This window comes from Prenolepis imparis, unplaced genomic scaffold, assembly GCF_030444845.1.
Source record: "Prenolepis imparis isolate NDT839.2.m4 unplaced genomic scaffold, iyPreImpa1.0 SCAF_8, whole genome shotgun sequence".
NCBI classification, from domain to species: Eukaryota; Metazoa; Arthropoda; class Insecta; order Hymenoptera; family Formicidae; genus Prenolepis; species Prenolepis imparis.
Genome location: NW_028141166.1, coordinates 5,742,779 through 5,764,840, shown reverse-complemented (window position 1 = coordinate 5,764,840; position 22,062 = coordinate 5,742,779). Strand labels below are relative to the sequence as shown.

Genomic DNA, 22,062 nt, shown 5'->3' with positions numbered 1-22,062 from the left:
ATATCTTGTATATTCGTATTTGATATATGTATGTATAAATATAAAGAAATATATAAGATATTTACTTGATGTGTGATTTGTATAGCCATTTGTAAATTGCACTCGATATAAAATCCGTTTATGTAATATTGATGTGGAAAAAATCGGGCCAACAAGTTTTTAGACCGTCATGACTCTCTGATAGACACTTCGAATTCACTGAGAGCGCATAAAAATAACAGTTCAAACAGAGATCACAAGTCTCTTACGTCCATACTATATCAAATATACGTATGTTTACATTGCGTTAAGTATATTTGTGTCTATACTGTATATACGAGTGTTAAATTTCATTCGCTCTATACGTATGCAACATGCGCTGGAGGATTTATTTACTTAAAATATATATACAAAATGTTTCTTAATTTTTCGAATTCAATTAAAAAAAATCAATTTTTCTAAGAGAAAATTTCTAAAAAAAATTGTATATCAGTATATCTCGCTAATTAGATCTGGTCTTTTTTTTTTTAGAACTTTTCTCACCACAAATTTATATCTTTTATGTTATATATAAAATTAAAAATTAATGTCAGGTATCTGGAATGCCCTGTATATTTACTTTTCAAAATATTTCGGTATGTATTGTAAATATTTCTCGATGTGATTTCTTTAGCGTGTGCCTTATCTGCCTGCTTATCAAGTATAAGATTGATTTTTATAATGAGGCAACACAAGTAGAGTGAAAATAAGTGATATGATTGCAAAAACGAGAAGAAGAATCCCACATTATTACAGTAACACAATCAATTAATCACTATTTACTAGAAAAATATTAAAAGCTAAAATAACGCCAATCCAAGCGACAATTTGCACACACCTTATATAATACATTTTTTGGAGGATACGAAAGTATCGATATATATACGTATCATAAATCTTAAATACTTTAGTAGCTGAGAAATTGTCCGATCACTTGTATTTTAATATAAAAAATTCATTTATTTCAAAATTACTTCAAATTACGATAGTTTATATTGCAGGCGAAAATCTTAATCTGCAATAATTGTATATATATTTAAAGTATCACAAATGCATACTATTTTAATATTGATATTTTATATACTTATGTTTCATAGAGTCATCAAGAAATATTTAAGTTTTTACGGTAAAATAATTTCTTCTTTCGTAAAACGCACGAATTTGTTCACCTCGCGCGACTATTCGTTCGAACAGGATCTAGGGATTCCCAAGTTTCTTCTACTTCTCGTCTTTTGTCAACTTTTCCTAGAGAGAGTAGTAATACTACTGATCTTCTCAAGCTAACTTAAACTACGTATATACAAGTGTTACGCTCGTGGAAGAGGCGCGAAACGAGGCGGCCCGTTCAAAAGTTTCTGTGTACAAAAGCTAGACGGCACATATAGTAGTAGGTAGGACTCCAAATCGCAACATTATTGGCCATCGTTCACGTTATTCGCCTGATTTTTCACAGAATCCATATTCGGGATGTAGTCCATGGCCATCAAGCAGACGAACACCGTCATCACCATCTTCGGCTTCACTTCGGTGATATCTTCCGGAAGTGCGTAGACGCGCGCGCCGCACTTCCGCGCTAAGGATATCGCGTATTTGGCGTTATCCAGGTTCTCCTGCGCAACGAAAGAAAAAATGATAAATGCTACAACAATTAAACAAGCCAATAAGGAAGATAAAGTGTTCTTCATTTCGCAACATGAATATCAAGAGGCTTAAATTTCATCGATAAACGGAATCCTCACCTTCTCAGTCCCGCCCTCTTTAATGAGGTCGTAGTTCACCGAGCCGGGTTTGATAGCGTCGATTAGATCAAGGACAACCTTGCCGTCCGATATCGCGTAATCCTGGAATCCCTTGATGCTGCTGGTTTTCCCGGCCATTTGAAGCTTAGAATTCACCCATTGGACGATCTCTTTTTCAACGATGGTGCTTGCCTGAGTGCCAGCTAAAGATGTCAAGATTGACAATGTATATGACCTCATCAATTGCCATATGAGAGCCAACGTCAGAGTCGCGTTTCCGTCGTTGATGTCCTGTCCGGCGATACCCACGAGCGAGAAGTTCATTTGTTTGCCCAGTTCGACGGCGTAATTACAGTTCTCCAACTTCTCCATAAACTTTCGCAGCTTCGTGAACTTTTTGTGTACCTTGTTCCAATTCACGGTGCCTGGCTTAATAATATCGTACAGCTGGAAGATAACCAGACCATCGGCTAGATCCGAATAGAGCCAGTTGACGTAAGGCATCACACCCATCGAGTTCATCCAATTTCTATAGGTCTTCTCTTCCCGCGTCTCCTCAAGAGATTCCAAACCTTCGATCTTGCTCTCCGGCTTGTCCAATCCGGGGTAGTTGTTGAACATATTGGCGACGAAGGCTAAATTGAGCTTGTAGATGCCGTTTACGACATCGCTAGGAGTTACGAAGCTACGACAACTCAGTTTAGCGGCTTGCTGAAGCATGATTTCCGCTCTGGACGTATGATTCGGTTCCATTAAGGCCTCTAAGGTGACGCCAGCCGAATTGGGCGCGATCTGTCTGATAAGGTAGGTATAAATCTCAGAATCCGTGATGTCGGACTGGAAGTTGTTGCACCGCCTGGCGATGCCAGCGTTCTCCAGGTGATGGTTCACCCATCTGAGGAGAATAGACTCCGGAGATAGTTTCAGCAGATCTTCGATTCGTTCGCCGTCTTGCAGAAGCGTGGCAAGGCCGGGACAATTCTCTAGGGTAATCTGGTTGAACAAGCCAATTCGGATGATCTGCCACAGCAGCCCCAACACCAAATGAGGCGAACCTTTCGTGAGATCGTGAGCGTCAATGTTGACGATGTTGCAGCCAATGGCTTGAGCCGAAGACAACGCTAGCGTTAAGTTCTCGTGTTTCTTGTATAACGTCAAGTTCTTCTTGTTAATCGCGCGCTCATCAATGGTGTCCGGACAGGAGTGATTGATTATTTTACTGTAAAATGGGCGAGAAATTAACTTCAGCAATTAATAAATTTTACATAACTATAACAAATTGAGAAATTTCAATATATCAATTAATTTCTTTCATTATTTGAATATCATTAAAAAATTATTTGTTTATTAATGAAAATATTAAAATAAACGTATTAAAATTAAATTATAAAACATACAATTAAAGCGTAATAAATGCAATTTCACATCTAATCTCTCTTTCAAAAATATATTAATGTGATTTAAATAAATAATAAATAAAATGTATTATACATACCAAAGTAGTATCCCGTCTTTGACCTTGTCGTAAAGCGCCTTTCCCTCGGGATCTATAGGGAGAAGATGTTTAAGGTCGGGATCGTGTGAGAGATTAGTGTTGATCCAGTCGCTGAACGCCAATTGTTCCTCGAGCCTGACGGAATGTGTGGTGCCTTCGCTGGATGCCTCGGAAATTCCACCTAAAGTTTCCAGATTCTCCTTCTTCGAGACGACGTGCTTGAACGTAGAACCCAGTTCGTTAGCCTTGAGCTCCTTGCAGAGTTTCTCGAACTCCTCGAAGGAAAGTCGACCTCTGTGCTCGAGTCGCTGCTTATCATCGTATTCCTCAATCATCTGACGCACCTTGTAGCCTGGCATCTTGAAACCGCAAACGTCCAGTGCGCTGCGCAGTTCGGTGACATTGATGAAGCCATCTCCGTTCGCGTCAATCTGTCCGAGGAAAAAGTCATTAGTCACTTCATCGATGATATACTACATTATGAAGATTAAAAAAAAAAATTAAAAAATTTACAAAAATATTAATTTCCTATATTTTCAATTAAAAAATTCCCTCTTTGTGGTGACACATCAATAATGAATAATTTTATTACGCAAGAAATGTCAAATTTTATTTTATTCGTTTTCATATACTAATTTTTCATTTAGCTGACGCTGAGGAGCAATGCATAAAGCAAAACTTACAACATCGTCTTTGGTAACATTGTGGCAATAACTTTTCCGCAACACAATTTCTATTCAAAAGGAAATGCGTCTATTAAGGAAGGAATGATGATTGTGTATGTACACGGCAGATAATAGAATACAATTAATTTAATGATCATAGCGTAGAGAGCGTTAACAGATTTCGTAAGATACATATCGCAATAATAAAAGGATAACCTTTCTTAGAATCAAAAGGATGTGAGAATTGTTTCTATTGTTGTAATGTGCTATTTTTAAGTTTTTATAAAATTGCGCGATTGTATACTTGATACATAATTTATTTACATGTCTGAAAAATTGTCAAAAAAGTCTTTAATTTGTTTGATTGTTTATGTTAGACATCTAATAAACTCGTCAGAGGATCAGTAATATAATTAAATAATCAATCATTTCTGTCATGTCTCAACATAATTTCCAAACGATAACAGAAGAGCTGAACAATTTTTATACGCAGTATATATGTGATTTGTCAAAAAAATATAATTTGAAATATAATTTATACATACATATCTATCGAGAATTTTACAAGAGAGTAAGAAGTACAAAATTCTATGACAATATAAAGAAAATATATAGATGATAGATAATAAATATAGATAATACACGCGATAAGAAGCACGAAAAAATATCTATGCTAAAATTATTTTTATGAATGGCAATAACTATTTTATTTTATGGCAAAATGGAAATAGATATTATTTTATTATGTATTGTATGTCTGTGTGTATATGTATATGTATATATTTTTTATAAACTATACAACTGCATCCTTCTTTTTTAAATAGGTTTTTCTTTCCAATTAATTTATCTCATTATTCTATTCAGAAAATTATTAAGATAAGATTATAAAAAAATAAATATATTATGAGATATTTTATATTTTTTGTAATAATTATCATATAATAAGTAAGATTCCTGCGTGATTCATTCTTAAAATATATCTTGAGATAAAGAGAAAAAATACAAAAATAACCCTGTTATATTCCAGAAAGAATTTTGTATAGCGATACAAATATATTGATTATAATTAAAAAGCAGCGGAAGTGTTTGATAATTTGGAAGAAATAAACACATGTATCTCGAAACTTTCCTGATGTAGCTCTTTTAGGAAGATCACTTATCGTATCCTGTCTGAACGATTAAAATAACCGCAGATATCGTACACACAGAAAGGGGAAATACGTATCGTCCTGTGTATGCATATGTGAAATTATAAAATTTATTGCGCACAATTCTACATATTTAATACAAAATTCATATTTGATATATTAATTTAAATCTTCTTTTTAATGTTTTATTAGCTTCTCGATTCACGAAGCAAATTAATTTACGAGTCGAATTGCATTCGTTCGTGCCTGATACATTTTTTATTTAGACTTTAATTGATTTATTAATTTTTGATTCATGAAATGCGAGCGTTGCAAGTTTTAATTTTCTGCTTCGAATTTAATATTGATTTATTAATCATAAAATTAATTTAGACAATATATAATAAAGTGCAATATATCACTATATCTAAACGCAAAAGATATATGCAAAAATATAAAATAAAAATACGAAACAAAAAATTTATTTATTACAAACGTCTTAAGGAATACTAATCAAGGTAAAAAAAATCCTTAACAATCCCAGAATTTTTCAGAATTTTTTCAAGACGTCTCACTCTGATTTTTCTCTACAACGCGCAAAAAAAAAAATACGCAGCGAATTCTTTCAGAGTTCATTCGCTACTTTATTTGGGCGGCAAATTATGAGACACTCTGTAGAACCATGAGCGGGGTCAAATTTCTCTCTCCTTCGCTTTTATCCTGAGAACTGGTTTCGTCCGGCATTACATTGCACATAGCCCTATCCCGTATGTACCCGCGGAAATCGCGATCGGATTATGCGGAAAGAGAAACTACAGAAAGGGAAAAAAATCAACAACGTGTGCACACACTCGCGCGTGGCGCGTTAATAGACAATCTCGAGGATTAGGGCGAATGCCCACGTTCATTGTACGAAAACAAGTTATAACATTGGCCTTAATGCGTCGAATAATAGCGGTAAAAAATGACGCAAAAACTTCTCTTGATATTTATCCTCCTAAAGATCTTTGTTTTTATTTTATTTTATTTATTTTTATTTATTTTATTTTTATTTTATTTTTATTTATTTTATTTTTATTTTTATTTATTTTATTTTTATTTATATTTATTTATTTATCTTGTTAAGATAATGGTCCGATCTCAAGAAAACATCCATCAAGACCTCGTTTGTCAGTCTAATTATGCAATCACTTATAATTGCTTATGATTCGATAATTCCATAAACGTTTTATAAGAGACAATGTTGCAGTTTATAAAGTGATAATTGGCTATATAAAATCGATAGATTTGCGTGCATTCCTCACCGGACGGGTTTCTAAAAATGGAACAAATGGCCGTGACGAGTATAAATTGCAATTCAGCGAATACCTACATATTTTACAATCGCTTATTCGATTTCCTCGCTTCCAAGGCAATCTCATTGCTATGTCATCTTATTGTTGATTCTTCCTTATGTACATGTTCGTGCGGATATTGAATATTCGAAAGAAACATTACTGTAGATCATTTAAATGCTTGTGATTCATATACGAGACATATCGATAGATCAAAAGACCGCAATCTTCCAAGGTTTTTAATTTGCAAATTCAAATTACATACACATAATGTATAGCATACAAAAGAGCAAATTCTTTCTGCCATGAAGAGGATTTCAATGTTACTTATAATAAAAAAAACATAGAAAATAAAAAAAAAGGAAAATATAGATATATTTAATGAATGATTTTTATCATGTAGCTAATATTAATATTATTTATTCTTATTATATCATTTAGCTATTGTCAATGAAGCCATTATAGAAAAAAATATTTTAAGGTGAATTAAACACATTTCAGAATTTACATGATCCTTGTGACGGAATTTCAAATTATTTCAATTAATCATATTAAATGATATCTGTTTGGACAATATAATAACACAATGAATTTATTTTAAAAATAAAATGTCACACAGATAATCACTGAGAAGCAGGGTTTGACTAAGTGGGCCCAACCCAATAAAACCCACCGGGTTTTATTGGGTTAAACTCACTTTAAAAAACTTACTTAAAAACCCATTTATAAAACCCATCCAAAAATGCTAAAAATTTAATAATATTATAAATGAAGTATTTAATATTGATTAATTTTTATTTAATTTTTCTTATTTATTAATGTAATAGAAGGTCTATTACATTAATAAATAAAAAAAATTAAATAAAAATTAATTCATAATAAGGAATTGTGCCAATTAAATAGCCAATTTTCTTAATCATTAGCGAATTATAAAAAATTAAATTAAAAAAATTTAAAAACCCAACAAAATCCCAAAAAACTCAATAAAACCCCAAAGAAACCCAATAAACCCCAAAAAACCCGGTTTAAAAAAAAACCCACTGGGCTGAGCTTTTTAAAAAAAATCCGGGTTTTTTCAAACCCTGCTGAGAAGCCACTATTGTTGTGTATATATAGTGTAACATCTATACACTATACCGCTAGTTATTTTGTATATAGAAATATAGAAATTTTGTATAAAGATAATGCACAATTAAACGCCATTAAAATAATGCTCTCAAAAGTTAACGATCAACTTTGCTTTCTTAATGTCAGACTATATATAAGTAGTGATCTTTGATAATTAAAATCAACGAGCACTATAGATTTCACGATGTTACAATGTCGTTTTAGATTTAATTCGAATAATGCAAAATTAAAAAATAAATAAAACAGAATTTATTAAATTTTTAATTTTATTGATTTTATTTCAGCGTTTATTAACAATTAATTTTCTTGGTATCTAAAAACACTCGGTAAGAATATCTTGCACGCTTCTCCAGACAATATTTGGCATTGATAAACACGAGTTGTTTCACTGTATAAGTTCGTGACATTGGCCTTGATCACAATATTTTTTTCGATAGCATCAGCATTACTGTTATTTTCAACGACTATATATGTTCGTCTTCTTTGACTTTACACTTTCGTTTATAATAAATATATATATTGAATGTACGTGTGTAACAATAATAACAACGTGATATAATTGTATACAGGATGTCTCATATTTTAATTAATATAACTGAATAATAAGAAGAATCAATTGTAAAAAAAATATATACAATAATTGTTTTAAAAAAAGAAAAAATGATTGTCCTGCATTCTGAGATAAAAAAGTTAAGCAATATTCCAGCTACAAATCAACACTGTATAACAAAATGTGTTTCATACAATGTATGACTATGTTCTGTTGCTGGAAAGCACCCATTATTTAATATTCTTATGAATCATTGTATCATAGAACGTATTTTTTTACATAATTTCATTTTCTAGAATAATGAACGATGACTGCGCTAATCTTTTCGATGACTCAAAATCATGTACATATACGTGCAAATATCATTGATTTTCTCTTTTGTGATTTAATATGGAAATATATATATACATATATTAAAGCGACACGACAATTTGTGAATCGTGATTCATAAATCTTGAACAAAAAAAAATATATTATTTATCCCTATTTAAAAGCGAATAATTTCTCCTCCGAAGAATATTCTATGCATTTAATTACTCATCGGCGTTAGATATGTAAATGACAAAGAAGGAACAAGACATAAATGTGCAGAAATAAAATAATACTTATTTTACGCTATTGCGAGAAACATTACGAGCAATTTTACTAAAGATAATCATATCGAAAAGTTAGTACTTTCTTGAAAAAAATTCCAATGACAATTTTTAGTTTATTACAAAGAGATAAAGAAAAAACGCAGAAAGAAACAAAAATGATTGTTAAAGTTCTTTCTATCTTCAAATAATGTCGAAATAATTACTATGCAAAACATAAATATATATATTACGCATTGCATAGTGAATAAGAAACGAAAGGAAGAAAATAATCGGAGAAGTAACGCTAAACATGAATCAAAGCATTTATTCACGAAACTCGGAAGTGAAACTGGCACGATCTTAATGAGTCATCGATTCCAAATGTAATGAACCGATGACGTCAAATCAAACATTCATAAGTTCCAACTGAGTGACTCATATCACTGACGTACTCTCAATTTAAACAGCATATTTTTTTCCCATAATCACAGATTACACGTTATCAATCTCGATTTTCTTAATAAAAAGAGAGACAGAGAGAAAGAGATTTTTTAATTAATCGATCTTCATTATCTTTTTAGCTATTTGAAATACAAATTCAATTTACATTAATTACACTACAACGTTCGGTTAAACGGCTCAATTCTTTCACATCGTTTTATCTCACTGTCAGCTGATAAGACATACATATACATATATGTACATTTTTGCTCCTTCGTTAAACATACTTTTTTACACACTTGTTTTATGAAATTATACACTGAAAAAAGATTTTTAACTTGATTAAACCTTTCAACTAAATATTATTTTGTTAATTGAACATGTAGAAATATTTATATTAAATATAATATATTAAATCTAACAAAACGTTTATTATATTTGACTTAAATACTAATATATGTTCAATTAACAAAATTGTAATTTAGTTGAGAGATTTAGTCAAGTTTACCAATTTTTTTTTTCAGTGTATTGCAATTATATAATTCCCTCTGTCTCTTGAAAAATAAATATTTAAAAATATTATTGCAGGGAGAGAATAACACACACATGTACATATTGTTGAATACTATACCTAAATAATTAATTTTTTTTGTATCTTAAAAAGACATTTGTAATTCAAATCCCTTGCAATTATTTTTGTATAAACATTTAAAAAATGTCAGGATAATGTTTTTTGAGATATAAAATAAATTCAGAGTTTTCGCAAAATGTCATAAAAAATAAGAATATTTAAATGATAGTTAAATGACTTATTCACACATATGTACCTATTATAGTGTATATATGTTAAAGTTAAAATGTACACGCGCTGTTTTGCATTAAAAGCAAAGTTGAAACAATAATAGATATAAAGGCTGTTATTTCGCATTTATACATCTGCAAGTTCTACAAAGTCAAAAGTTGATTCTTGAAGGGAGATTCCCGCCTGCGGTTAAAAATGCCTCGTTTCATCGCGTCTTGTTGTTAATCTTAACCGCGGAACCTCATCGTGCGCCAAGAAGGGCTTAATTATAATAGCGTAATTAAGGAGCTAAGCGTGAGAACGGAACCGACAAAGGTGCATGTACGCATCACGGTATAAACACACGTATCCGGGTGTTCTTATGTGAGAATTGGCTCCGAAACGTTCATTGTCCGAAGAGCTGAGAAAGGAATCTCGGCCATGTTTTTTTTTTTTTTTTGACATTTTTATGCTTTCTTCGAAAGCGATTCTCTAATTACAACAGTAATAAATCGATTTTGTTCTTCCTCCGCGAGCTATTTTGAAATTTAAAGTGAATGCAGGGTGTCTACTCAAATTTTGTAAAAAATTTCCCCGAGAATTTCCAGATTTTCCAGATATTTTCGTTTAAAATTCCAGGTAAAATAAGAAAATTTGTAGATGCAGCTTTTTAAAATAAGTTTCTTTGCTGCATGCGCTTTCTATATAATGTTTTCTATTCATACGATTCCAAAGTTATCAAGAGTGCAGTTTTTCTAGCATTTAATATTGATTTATTAATTAATTAATTTGAACATAAATTAATATAAATTAATGTGGTCAATAAGTGCGATATATCACTATATCTAAACACTAAAAATATAAGATAAATATATAAAACACAAAATAATTTAGTATAAATGTCTCAAGTGGAATACTAATTTATTTAAATAAATTATTTATATTAAATTATTTATTTATTTATTAAATAAATAAGTAGTACTAATTTATTTAAATATTACCTATTTTAAAAAATTCAACAATTTTCTATGAAACTTACATAAGATCTTGATATCTTGAAAAATAGATCTTCAATTAATAAAATCACAGTTTTAAAAAAAACTTAAATATTGCAAAGATGTTAGACATATATTTCTTAAGTGCTAAGAGTAAAATTATCAAAAGGGCAATTTTTTAAGAAAAATCCCAATAAAATTCCTCGAGAGTTCCCTGATTTTTTTCAGAAACAAAGATATCTCTGAGAATTCCAGATTTTCCAGGGAGACACTCTGGTCACTGAGAACCACTGATTGCTAAAATATATGTGCATTACAGGCGACCTATGTGCAGTTGCGCAACGATCTTACTTTTGAGCAGTCGATCGCGCCACCCATTTGCTATCCAACAGCGTGCAATTACATAACAATTGTATCACGTTGTAGCAACAGCGTAGTTGAGCAAGAATTGGAATAGGCATGATTAGCCTTCTAATGATAAGAGTTAGCTTTTAGAGGCAGCTGCGCCTGTTTGTATTACCAATTAGCTCGCTTTGCAAAAATTCAAAGAATACTTGGACATGCAGGTGTATATATATAAATATCGCGAGATAATAGGTATTATTTTTGCGGTTGTAAACAAATTGTTTCTTATCTCGTCTCTCGTTATCAAAATAAATACCTAATGCAATAACGTTCCGATATCAATGCAATAGTACGAAATTTGCATCACAAGAATTTCAGAGATTATATCATAGATAATCTAGAAGAAGAGGAGAGAGAGGATAGCACAATAATTTTTTAATAACATATCTAATATTTTTTGATAGATTATTTAATAGTATTATTTAATAGTATTAATATAAGACATGAAAATTAATTTAAAACATTATAGAGAAATTTAATTCTCGTTTCTTTGGCACATCATTCTAATTTAATCAGCAATGCGTAAAATATTTCTCGCGCGAATATCAGTGGACGATTGCGCATTAATTTCATGCTTGCAAAGCTATGAAATAGTTCTTGACCGACTACACAGGCTCGCAATATCTTATTAAGGATCTCCAGCGCATGAAATGCATCTCTGCAGCCACTTCTATGTTATTATATAATCATCAAACAAGCGCTTACTTTTAATTACCGTTTTATTTTAATCATCTTAAAAAGAACGAAAGAGGAAAAATTTAGAAACCAAAAACCTTGAAATCGATGAACAAATAAAAAGTTGAATGACAAATAAAATTTCGCACATCCGCGACGTCCTAAACTCGGTCGAATAAAATTGTGTTGTCGGATATTTTCGATATTTATGTCAATATTTTCGGTCTCTCGTTATAGTCACGTATCGAGTGAACTGAACTGCTACTTATTCACAGCGGTTGGTCTTCTGTTTTTATGAAAGACCAACAGCACGCTTTCGGGATAAGAGAGGAACGGCACGTGCCAACGCGGTGACACGGCGCGTTTCGGGTGGTCGCTTGGTATAGTGCACGTGCTCCTTTTTTTATGCTGAGTTTATTCTCACCAGGCCTGAAGCACGAACGTGAATTACGCTTTCGTAGACTAAGTACGACGAGTGAAAACGCGCTATCAGATGCTTTCCAGCAACGAAACACAGGCGTACATTGTGTGATACAGTATTACACAGTGCCGACTTGTAGCTGAAAGCTGGAACGCTAGCTTTTTTACTTCGTCGTTATAGAATAGAGATCAGTCACCAGAGTGTATACTCAAATTTTGTAAAAAAATTCCTTGATCTTCCCGGTATTTTCATTTAAAGTTTCAGGTAAAATAAAAAAATTTGTAGATGCAGCTTTTTAAAGGTTTCTTTATTGTATACGCTTTTTTAAAAATGTTTTCTATATTTATACGATTGGAAAGTTATCAAGAATGCAATTTTTCTAGCATTTAATATTGATTTATTAATTGTAAAATTAATTTGGACAATAACAAAGTGCGATATATTATTATATCTAAACGCTAAAAATATATGCAAGAATATAATATAAAATAAAAATAATTTATTATAAACGTGTTAAGGAATATTAATTTATTTAAATTAATTATTTATTAAATTATTATGCATTTGTTTATTAAATTATTTATTTAATTATAGGTATATTTATTAAATAAATAAGAAGTACTAATTTTTTTTAATATTACCTGTTAAAAAATTGAACAATTTTTTATGAAACTTACATAAATTCTTGATACTGAAATAGATCGTCAATAAAAAAATCGCATAAAAAATATTAATAAAAACTTAAATATTGCAAAGATGTTAGATATATGTTTTTAAGTGTTGAATAAGAGTAAAATTATCAAAAACATTCCCTTAATCTCAGTCAAATTCCATGAGAATTCCCTGATTTTTTAAGATAAAACATGATTCCCTGAGAATACCCAGGTTTTCAAGATTTTTCCCAGCAGTACACCCTGATCACTTTATATTTTTCAAGGTTTTAAATATATTTATGATTCTTTTTTAAGGTTTTTTTTAAAATTAAATTTACCTTCTACCTCGGAATACCATTCTGTATAGAAAAGAGAAATGATATCAAATGTAAATGTAATGTTTTTGGTATCCATATGGAGTGACAAAACGATAACACATTCAAAGGCAGCATTTTAGCTGTGTACGATTGTGTCGACTTATGTCATAGTTGAAAAGCACTAGGTCGTACACTGTATTACAGTGTCGCCTGTAATATACCTATATACAGTTGCTGGAAAGCATTCCCATAAAGATTACCTGTGACGTCAACACCGTCACGATTCAGTGATGGGATGAAAAACCGGTTTGATTTTCAGTCGTGAAACAGGACGTCTACTCGCAGTGTGCATGGAACGATAATTATACACTTCAGTTTTGAGATTTGCACCAAACGGAACCTGCGTGCTTTATAATCTGACGTTGGATGAGGGATACAGGTTCGTGACATGCGAGCAGTTGAACGAATTTCTGAGGCTTTAATTTAAATATTAAAGCAGCCTTTGATTTATACTGTTTCGTGAACTAGTTGCATGAAAAATTTTATGTGCACAGTTCACGCTTTCCATTAAAGCTCCTGGCTCCTTGCCGACCATGTCGAAATCGTGACGTCAGAGGCGAGAAAACACACGCTAAAATTTCTTAGATGCCATTTCGAAATAAACAAATATTTCGATGAAACAGCACTTCAGATGGCTTTCGCACATTCTTAAAAAAACCCCGAAAACTATCCTTTCCCCTTTATAATCAATCAACAGCTGTAAAATTTAATATTATGAAGCCCAGTCCGTCTGGTCTTTGCACATGCGCAGTCATTCCGCATGTCAAAGTCTGATATCTCGATCATTTTACAGATGTTGATTGATTATAAAGAGAAAAGGATAGTTTTCGGGGGTTTTTAAGAGTGTGCTAAAGCCATCTCAAGTGCTGTTTAATCGAAATATCTTTTCATTAAGAAATGGCATCTAAGAATTTTCAGCGTGTGCTTTCTCGCCTCTGACGTCACAACCCAATATGGCCGCGGTGAGCACCCAGAAGCCTTAAGCGTGAAAGAAACTGGAGCAAGTACGAAAGCACAATTCACGTTCGTGCTTTATGCCTCGTAATGCAAAATTTATCATAGCTCTAGCATGAGTAATATACGTATAAAAAAATCAAGATAACTATAATATCTATATATATCTCATAATATTAAATTTCTATCCTCTATAATAATTTTAATGAGAAAATTCGAATTCAAAATGAATTCTGAATTTTTAAAATTTTACATCTGTCATTTCTAATATTTAATATTTTCTAAATCATATGTAATACAACTTTGATTTAGATTTATCATATCCTGAGTATGTGAATGTGTGAATGTAAGAAATACAAAGAAATAAATAAATCAATTTAATTTCAGTGACTATAATTCTCTCTCTCGAGCTATAATTTTTATGTTAATTCTTTGAGTATTTTTACGACTCGATGATGTGATACGAAAAAAAATCATTGTGCTGATACGATTGTCTTCGCTGGCAATAAATAAAGTGCAAAATTCCAGAAATGAATATCGCACAGGAAATACGAGTGTAATACGAATTCAGACAGCTCGAATTCGTGCAAACACTTCGGCTTTATTCCGCGTCTCTGGCTCTTTCATCATCCATAATTCAAGATATTTTTTACGTTATTACATTTTCAATAATCTGCAAAAAATCGTATTTGAAAGACACAGACATATTACAACACGTGTCCATAAGGTGCTTTCATTACAAGTGATCAAGTGACAGATCGTTAAAAGTCAATCTTAAAAATTTAATTAAAAGTTTTAAAAATAATAAAAATTTAATTATGAAAATATTAGATTTTAGAGACTAAAGAATAAAATAAAACTTCAAGAGTTATTAAATAAATCTAGCTATTTTAATAAATTATTAAATAGCCGTCAGTTATTATTATTAAATGTCTGTTATCATTATCTCTGTATTATATAATTTTACAATGGATTTTAATAAAAAAAAAAACTTTTAAACTCAATTATTAAGAAATGTGATGCTAAATGTTAAAAAATATAACATGCAATAGTCGTTCTCGTATCATCAAAGAATCTGATATCAACGCGAAAAAGACTGAACATCCTGCATATTCATAAATTTTTCCGTTTCCAATATTCATCACGCTTATCTATTTTTTTATATCGCCAATCAAACGCCACAAAGGCACTCGTTTTTATTTATTTATTTACAAAATATTATATATTTATTTACAAAAATAATTTTCTGATATGTATCTTTAATCCTCTGATCCAATATTTGAATACGTACATTTTAATTTCGCGATGTAAAAAGAACGATAGATACGCTCGAATGCGTAAGGACTGAGAATCATCCCGTCAAGAATGATGAAAGGGTGACGGGTAATCTGTTGGAAAAACATTGTTGAGTACGCATCGCATAGAAATGTCGTGCTTTCACACCTTTGTCTTTACAGCTAGCTAGAGTTTGAAAGAAAAATCTTCAAGAGGGATTATACACTCTAAAATTGCGCTCGTTATAATATTTCACCCTAATTTTATAAAATAAATTTTATAGTTAATTATAGTTAATTTATTTATAGTTAATTTTATAATTAATTATTTTATTACTTCATTATTTTATATAATTAATTATTTTATTATATATTTCATTATTTCATATTAATTTAATTTATTTATTTTAAAATTACAGTAGAATTTCATTATTTGAAAAAAATTACATCTCTCAACATGGAGAATTTCAAATATTTCCAAGAGATACAATTCTTATATCGAAAAGAAAAAAATAATAAATTGAAAGAGTTAGATTAAAAGAAAAGGAAAGGAAGAACATTGAAACTATATCTGCACACAAGAGATGGGGTGATTATTATTGAACACCCTGTACATAAATGGGCACAAAGCAATAAAAATAATAATTACGAATCGTTTACTCCTTTCCAAGGAGTATTTCTCATCGCGAATAAAAAGGAAAAGTGATCTGTGTCTCCAAGCAGCAAGTCGTATTATACATTTATTGATTTTGAAGTTTGATGATTCATCACGCGCGCAGCACAGAAGAAGTGGCGAAGGGTTACTCGTAGAATGGCCCTTTACATTGTGCATCATTCGTATATAATTTTACCATGCAGGATGTAGGAAGGGGTTGTGCCTCTCACCGGTAATGCGATCAATAAGATAATTGAAGACTTTCTCGACAGGAAAGGAACAATTCCACGATCTCGCTCATAGTAACGCAAGATCATTATTTTCAAGACGCCTTCCTCGCTCTCGCAATTTTATTACACATATCCGCATAAACATATAGTGAAAAGAAATATCTTTGTGTCTTATATATATTGTAGTACAGCAAGATTTTAATTTCAAACTCGAATTGAATTAGAACCTATTAAAGTGAGTTTGATATTAAAAAGAAATAGTTTCGTCAATTTTTATGCTTTTAGAGCTTGGTTTGCGAAAAACGAAAATTATAACTATGAAACCGATAATTCATCGCTGAGGCTACAACTTTTATAGTATAAGCCAATATTCCAATAATTTGATTAAATGTTAATCAGATAATTTGTGCATATTACATGTGAGTTATTATTATTTCACAAAATTAACGATTATATAATATTATTTTAATTTCTTAATTAGAAATTGTTGCTCTAATTAGTTTTCGAATTATAATATCACCTCTTTAATATCATAAAATTATTACTTATTAAACATTGCATAATTTTTTGTTCTTAATTTTAATAAGCCTTGTCATTTCCTTTTATCGATATCGTAATCTCTGTTTACAACTGCCAAGTGTTAAAAAAAATATTATTGAATCAACCAAGTACATGGCTACATCTCGACACGTGCCTCATTATCAGTGTGTTTAAAGATATTTAATCTGTATCTAATCATAAAATTTTATTCAACTACATCGTCCAGAGATGCATAGACGACAAATGATGCATTGATCAAACTTCTACAAAGTTCTGCGCCATTCACATATAAACAAACTCTAACCTATGTATGATATGTTTAATTTAATTAATAATTCAATTAAAATTTTATTGTAATTCAACATTATATAATTTAATAATATTGAAATTTTTTGAAGAAATAAATATTTAACAACGTGAAACATAAAAGTTAAATTTAAATTTAAATAATTTTATAATTTATTCAAGTGATAATAATTTGAATTATTATTACACATTAATAAATATATATTATTTATAATAATAATGTATAATTTAAATTATTTACATTATTTAAATAATTTAATTTTAAATTTATTTTTGATTGAGCCATTTAAATATTGCGCAATTTATTAAAGATAAAGAAAAAAGTAATTTACACTTTATAGTAAAAATAACTGATTTCTATATTTAGTATATACTGTTCATAAAAAAATTTTTTCGTTTAATTTTCTTTAGTTGGGAGTGAGAGGATTAGCTACATTGAGAGAATTTTCTTTTAAAATTTACCCTGATAATCATGAAATCGTGGGAGAATATGGTATGGAAAAAATTTTATGAGAATCTCTCTGATTAATATTTATCACAATAAAAATAATATCTATCACAATGAAATATAAAACATGTTTGATTAATTTTACTAAACTGCATAGTAAAATTAATCAAATATGTTTTATATTTTATTGTGATAGATATTATTTTTATTGCAATAAATATTAATCAGAGAATGTCTTATAAAATTCTTTCCATAGATAAATAGATAAATGGATGAATTTAGAAGTTGAATTTTTAGTTACTAAATTAAAAAAATTTTTAATTCATCTATTTATCCCTCTTACATGCATTTAAAGTTTCATCGACGTCAGAATTTTCGGATTTGCGAGGTTTTTAATTTGGGCCGCAACTAAAAATTCAACTTCTAAATTCCTCCATTTATCTATTTATCTATAAAAAGAATTTTATGAGAATTTCTCTGATTAATATTTATCACAATAAAATATAAAACATGTTTGATTATAATAATTTTACTAAACTGCATAGTAAAATTAATCAAACATGTTTTATATTTTATTGTGATAGATATTATTTTTATTGCAATAAATATTAATCAGAGAATGTCTTATAAAATTCTTTCCATAGATAAATAGATAAATGGATGAATTTAGAAGTTGAATTTTTAGTTACTAAATTTAAAAAATTTTTAATTCATCTATTTATCCCTCTTACATGCATTTAAAGTTTCATCGACGTCAGAATTTTCGGGGTTTTTAATTTGGGCCACAACTAAAAATTCAACTTCTAAATTCCTCCATTTATCTATTTATCTATAAAAAGAATTTTATGAGAATTTCTCTGATTAATATTTATCACAATAAAATATAAAACATGTTTGATTAATTTTACTAAATTGCATAGTAAAATTAATCAAACATGTTTTATATTTTATTGTGATAGATATTATTTTTATTGCAATAAATATTAATCAGAGAATGTCTTATAAAATTCTTTCCATAGATAAATAGATAAATGGATGAATTTAGAAGTTGAATTTTTAGTTACTAAATTAAAAAAATTTTTAATTCATCTATTTATCCCTCTTACATGCATTTAAAGTTTCATCGACGTCAGAATTTTCGGATTTGCGAGGTTTTTAATTTGGGCCGCAACTAAAAATTCAACTTCTAAATTCCTCCATTTATCTATTTATCTATAAAAAGAATTTTATGAGAATTTCTCTGATTAATATTTATCACAATAAAATATAAAACATGTTTGATTATAATAATTTTACTAAATTGCATAGTAAAATTAATCAAACATGTTTTATATTTTATTGTGATAGATATTATTTTTATTGCAATAAATATTAATCAGAGAATGTCTTATAAAATTCTTTCCATAGATAAATAGATAAATGGATGAATTTAGAAGTTGAATTTTTAGTTACTAAATTAAAAAAATTTTTAATTCATCTATTTATCCCTCTTACATGCATTTAAAGTTTCATCGACATCAGAATTTTCGGATTTGCGAGGTTTTAAATTTGGGCCGCAATTAAAAATTCAACTTCTAAATTCCTCCATTTATCTATTTATCTATAAAAAGAATTTTATGAGAATTTCTCTGATTAATATTTATCACAATAAAATATAAAACATGTTTGATTAATTTTACTAAATTGCATAGTAAAATTAATCAAACATGTTTTATATTTTATTGTGATAGATATTATTTTTATTGCAATAAATATTAATCAGAGAATGTCTTATAAAATTCTTTCCATAGATAAATAGATAAATGGATGAATTTAGAAGTTGAATTTTTAGTTACTAAATTAAAAAAATTTTTAATTCATCTATTTATCCCTCTTACATGCATTTAAAGTTTCATCGACGTCAGAATTTTCGGATTTGCGAGGTTTTTAATTTGGGCCGCAACTAAAAATTCAACTTCTAAATTCCTCCATTTATCTATTTATCTATAAAAAGAATTTTATGAGAATTTCTCTGATTAATATTTATCACAATAAAATATAAAACATGTTTGATTATAATAATTTTACTAAATTGCATAGTAAAATTAATCAAACATGTTTTATATTTTATTATGATAGATATTATTATTTTTATTGCGATAAAAATATTAATCAGAGAAATTCTCATAAAGTTCTTTCCATAGCATATTGTCCCATAATTACTGATTTTCAGGGTAAATTCTAAAAGAAAATTTTCTCTCTGTATAGGCAGACATATTCCAGGCTAATGACTGCAGCGATCAATGGCACACGAGACGAGATATATAGTATAAACACAAAGCATGTAGTATCGTGGTTTACGCGTTTTAAATGTATACCATTGTTTATACATTCGTACACGTGCGTAAGATCATATGCGAAAAGTGATCAGGTCTCCTGCGATCACGTGTTCGACCAACCGCGACCGACCAGTTCGAAATACCTAATGTTTAACTTTCTATTAAACAGTTTTCACATATTACAATTTTTAAAAAAATGAAAGACGTATTCTTTATCCTGTTTCTCATTTTTTTGTTTCGGTCCGTAAGTTACCGTAAAAACAGTAGAATTAAAAGAAATTTCCCGTTTCCTGCGATTTGGAATATATGATATGATTGAAATTTCGTAATTCTCTTATTGCAATCTTCTACACATTATCAAATATTATATATAACTCAGTATTATGTATTATCAGAGTGTCTTGCAAATCTGGCAAAAAAATTTTCAGAGAATTCTCTGATCTTTTAGGTATTTTCACTTAAAATTCCAGGTAAAATAAGAAATTTGTATATAATAATGTAGCTTTTTAAAATAAGTGTCTTTACGCTTTCTAATGTTTTCTATTCATATGATTATAAAAAGAAAGCGATTATATACGATTGCTAAAACTTGATAAATCGACATCTTGCAATGTAAGAGTAAAATTATAATTTAAAAAAAAAATTCTCCGAGTGAAATCTCAATAAAAATTCACGAGAATTCCCGGATTTTTCGAGGTAAAAAAACAATCCCCATTTTTTTCAGAGAGAATGTAGACACCCCGAAATCATAATTAATAATTATAACATCCAATATATATTTAAAAAAATTGATCTATTATTAAAAATTATTTAATGGAATTTTTATATCAAATTAAAAATGTATATACATAATTTATATATTCACTGAAAATTTTCTTTTATCTTTTAATCTCTCTTTTGATTCTTTAATTCGTTTTGCACAATGTTGAGATTATATTCATTCAATACATACATTTTTACTAGGGAAAAAAATGCAAATTATTTGCAATTCTAATTCCAACTTGGAATGAATGTGTACGCTCGACCTCGCTAAGATAAATAAAATGATCTGGCGAGGTATGATTCATGTCAAGTAAGGACGTTCTCGCAGCAGCTCTGAATCACAGGTGCGCAGGAGGTGCCGACCAGCACCGACTGACAGGGCGGCAACAACCGGCGCGTCGTCGGCGCTTTCGTGGGGGTAGGATAGAGTTTCCACGCTGATAAAACCCGGTGATCGATAAGTAAACTATGCCCTGGGCATAGCTAAACCACCGCGCGAAAAATCGTGGAAAGTGGATGCCACCTCTCTCTCACTCTCTTCGAGGGGGACGAGGAAAATTTTTACTCACTCACCGCTTGAAATTGCTCCAATAGTTCCTGCCGGTCGTCGATCGCAGTGGCCATGTTTGTCCGAATATATAATTCTTCCGCCTTTCCTTTCTCTCCGCGACGGCGACCTCGGTCGATGCTTCTCTGTCACTCCTTCACGCCCGCTCTTTTTCTCTCTCTCTCTCTCTCTCTCACTTCCTCTTTCGAACCTCTGTCTATCTCTCTCCACGATATACGCGATACACACCGTGACACAATGCGGCGCGCAACGTGCGACTGCACTCTCGATCTGATAATGAAACGAGCGATTTTCTCACTCGATGTCGTCGAACGCGAACAAGAACGCGCGATACCTGATAATTGACTAGAAGCAGCTCGATGTGCGCGTTTCGGGAAAAAGAAATCTTTCTTTTTTGGAGCTCTACGTCGGCCAGCCGGAAGTCAAGTGCGCAACATCCCACCCATTCAGAGTCGCAGCGAATACTGGCGAAAAAACCGATCGTGCGCTAAACACGCCGAGCCGCCGAGCCGCCGAGCCGATCATTGCCGAAGACGCACGAGTCCTCCCGAACCGCCCAGCGGCAATTTGACATATGCCGCCTCCGGAATTTCCAACACTTCGTTCGAAGTACTAATTTCATTAAAAA

General features: G+C 30.4%; 1 protein-coding gene across 1 annotated transcript; it reads right to left on the bottom strand.

The window, feature by feature from the left end:
• Positions 1-134: 134 nt before the first annotated feature.
• Positions 135-21,890, bottom strand: Fim (plastin-2 fimbrin). The gene is made up of 4 exons (XM_083043597.1): positions 21,440-21,890; positions 3,253-3,683; positions 1,758-2,976; positions 135-1,628 (listed from the first exon to the last, which is right to left on the bottom strand). The coding sequence occupies exons 1-4, from the start codon at positions 21,488-21,490 to the stop codon at positions 1,431-1,433; spliced, it is 1,899 nt and encodes a 632-aa protein (XP_082899723.1). The 5' UTR covers positions 21,491-21,890; the 3' UTR covers positions 135-1,430.
• Positions 21,891-22,062: the final 172 nt, after the last annotated feature.

Coding starts and splice junctions, on each gene's coding strand:
- Fim (XM_083043597.1), bottom strand. CDS start 21,490: ATGGCCACTGCGATCGACGACCGGCAGGAACTATTGGAGCAATTTCAA. Junction 3,684..21,439: donor TATTGGAGCAATTTCAAGCG/GTGAGTGAGTAA, acceptor TTCCTCGGACAG/ATTGACGCGAACGGAGATGG. Junction 1,629..1,757: donor AAGAGGGCGGGACTGAGAAG/GTGAGGATTCCG, acceptor TTCGTTGCGCAG/GAGAACCTGGATAACGCCAA.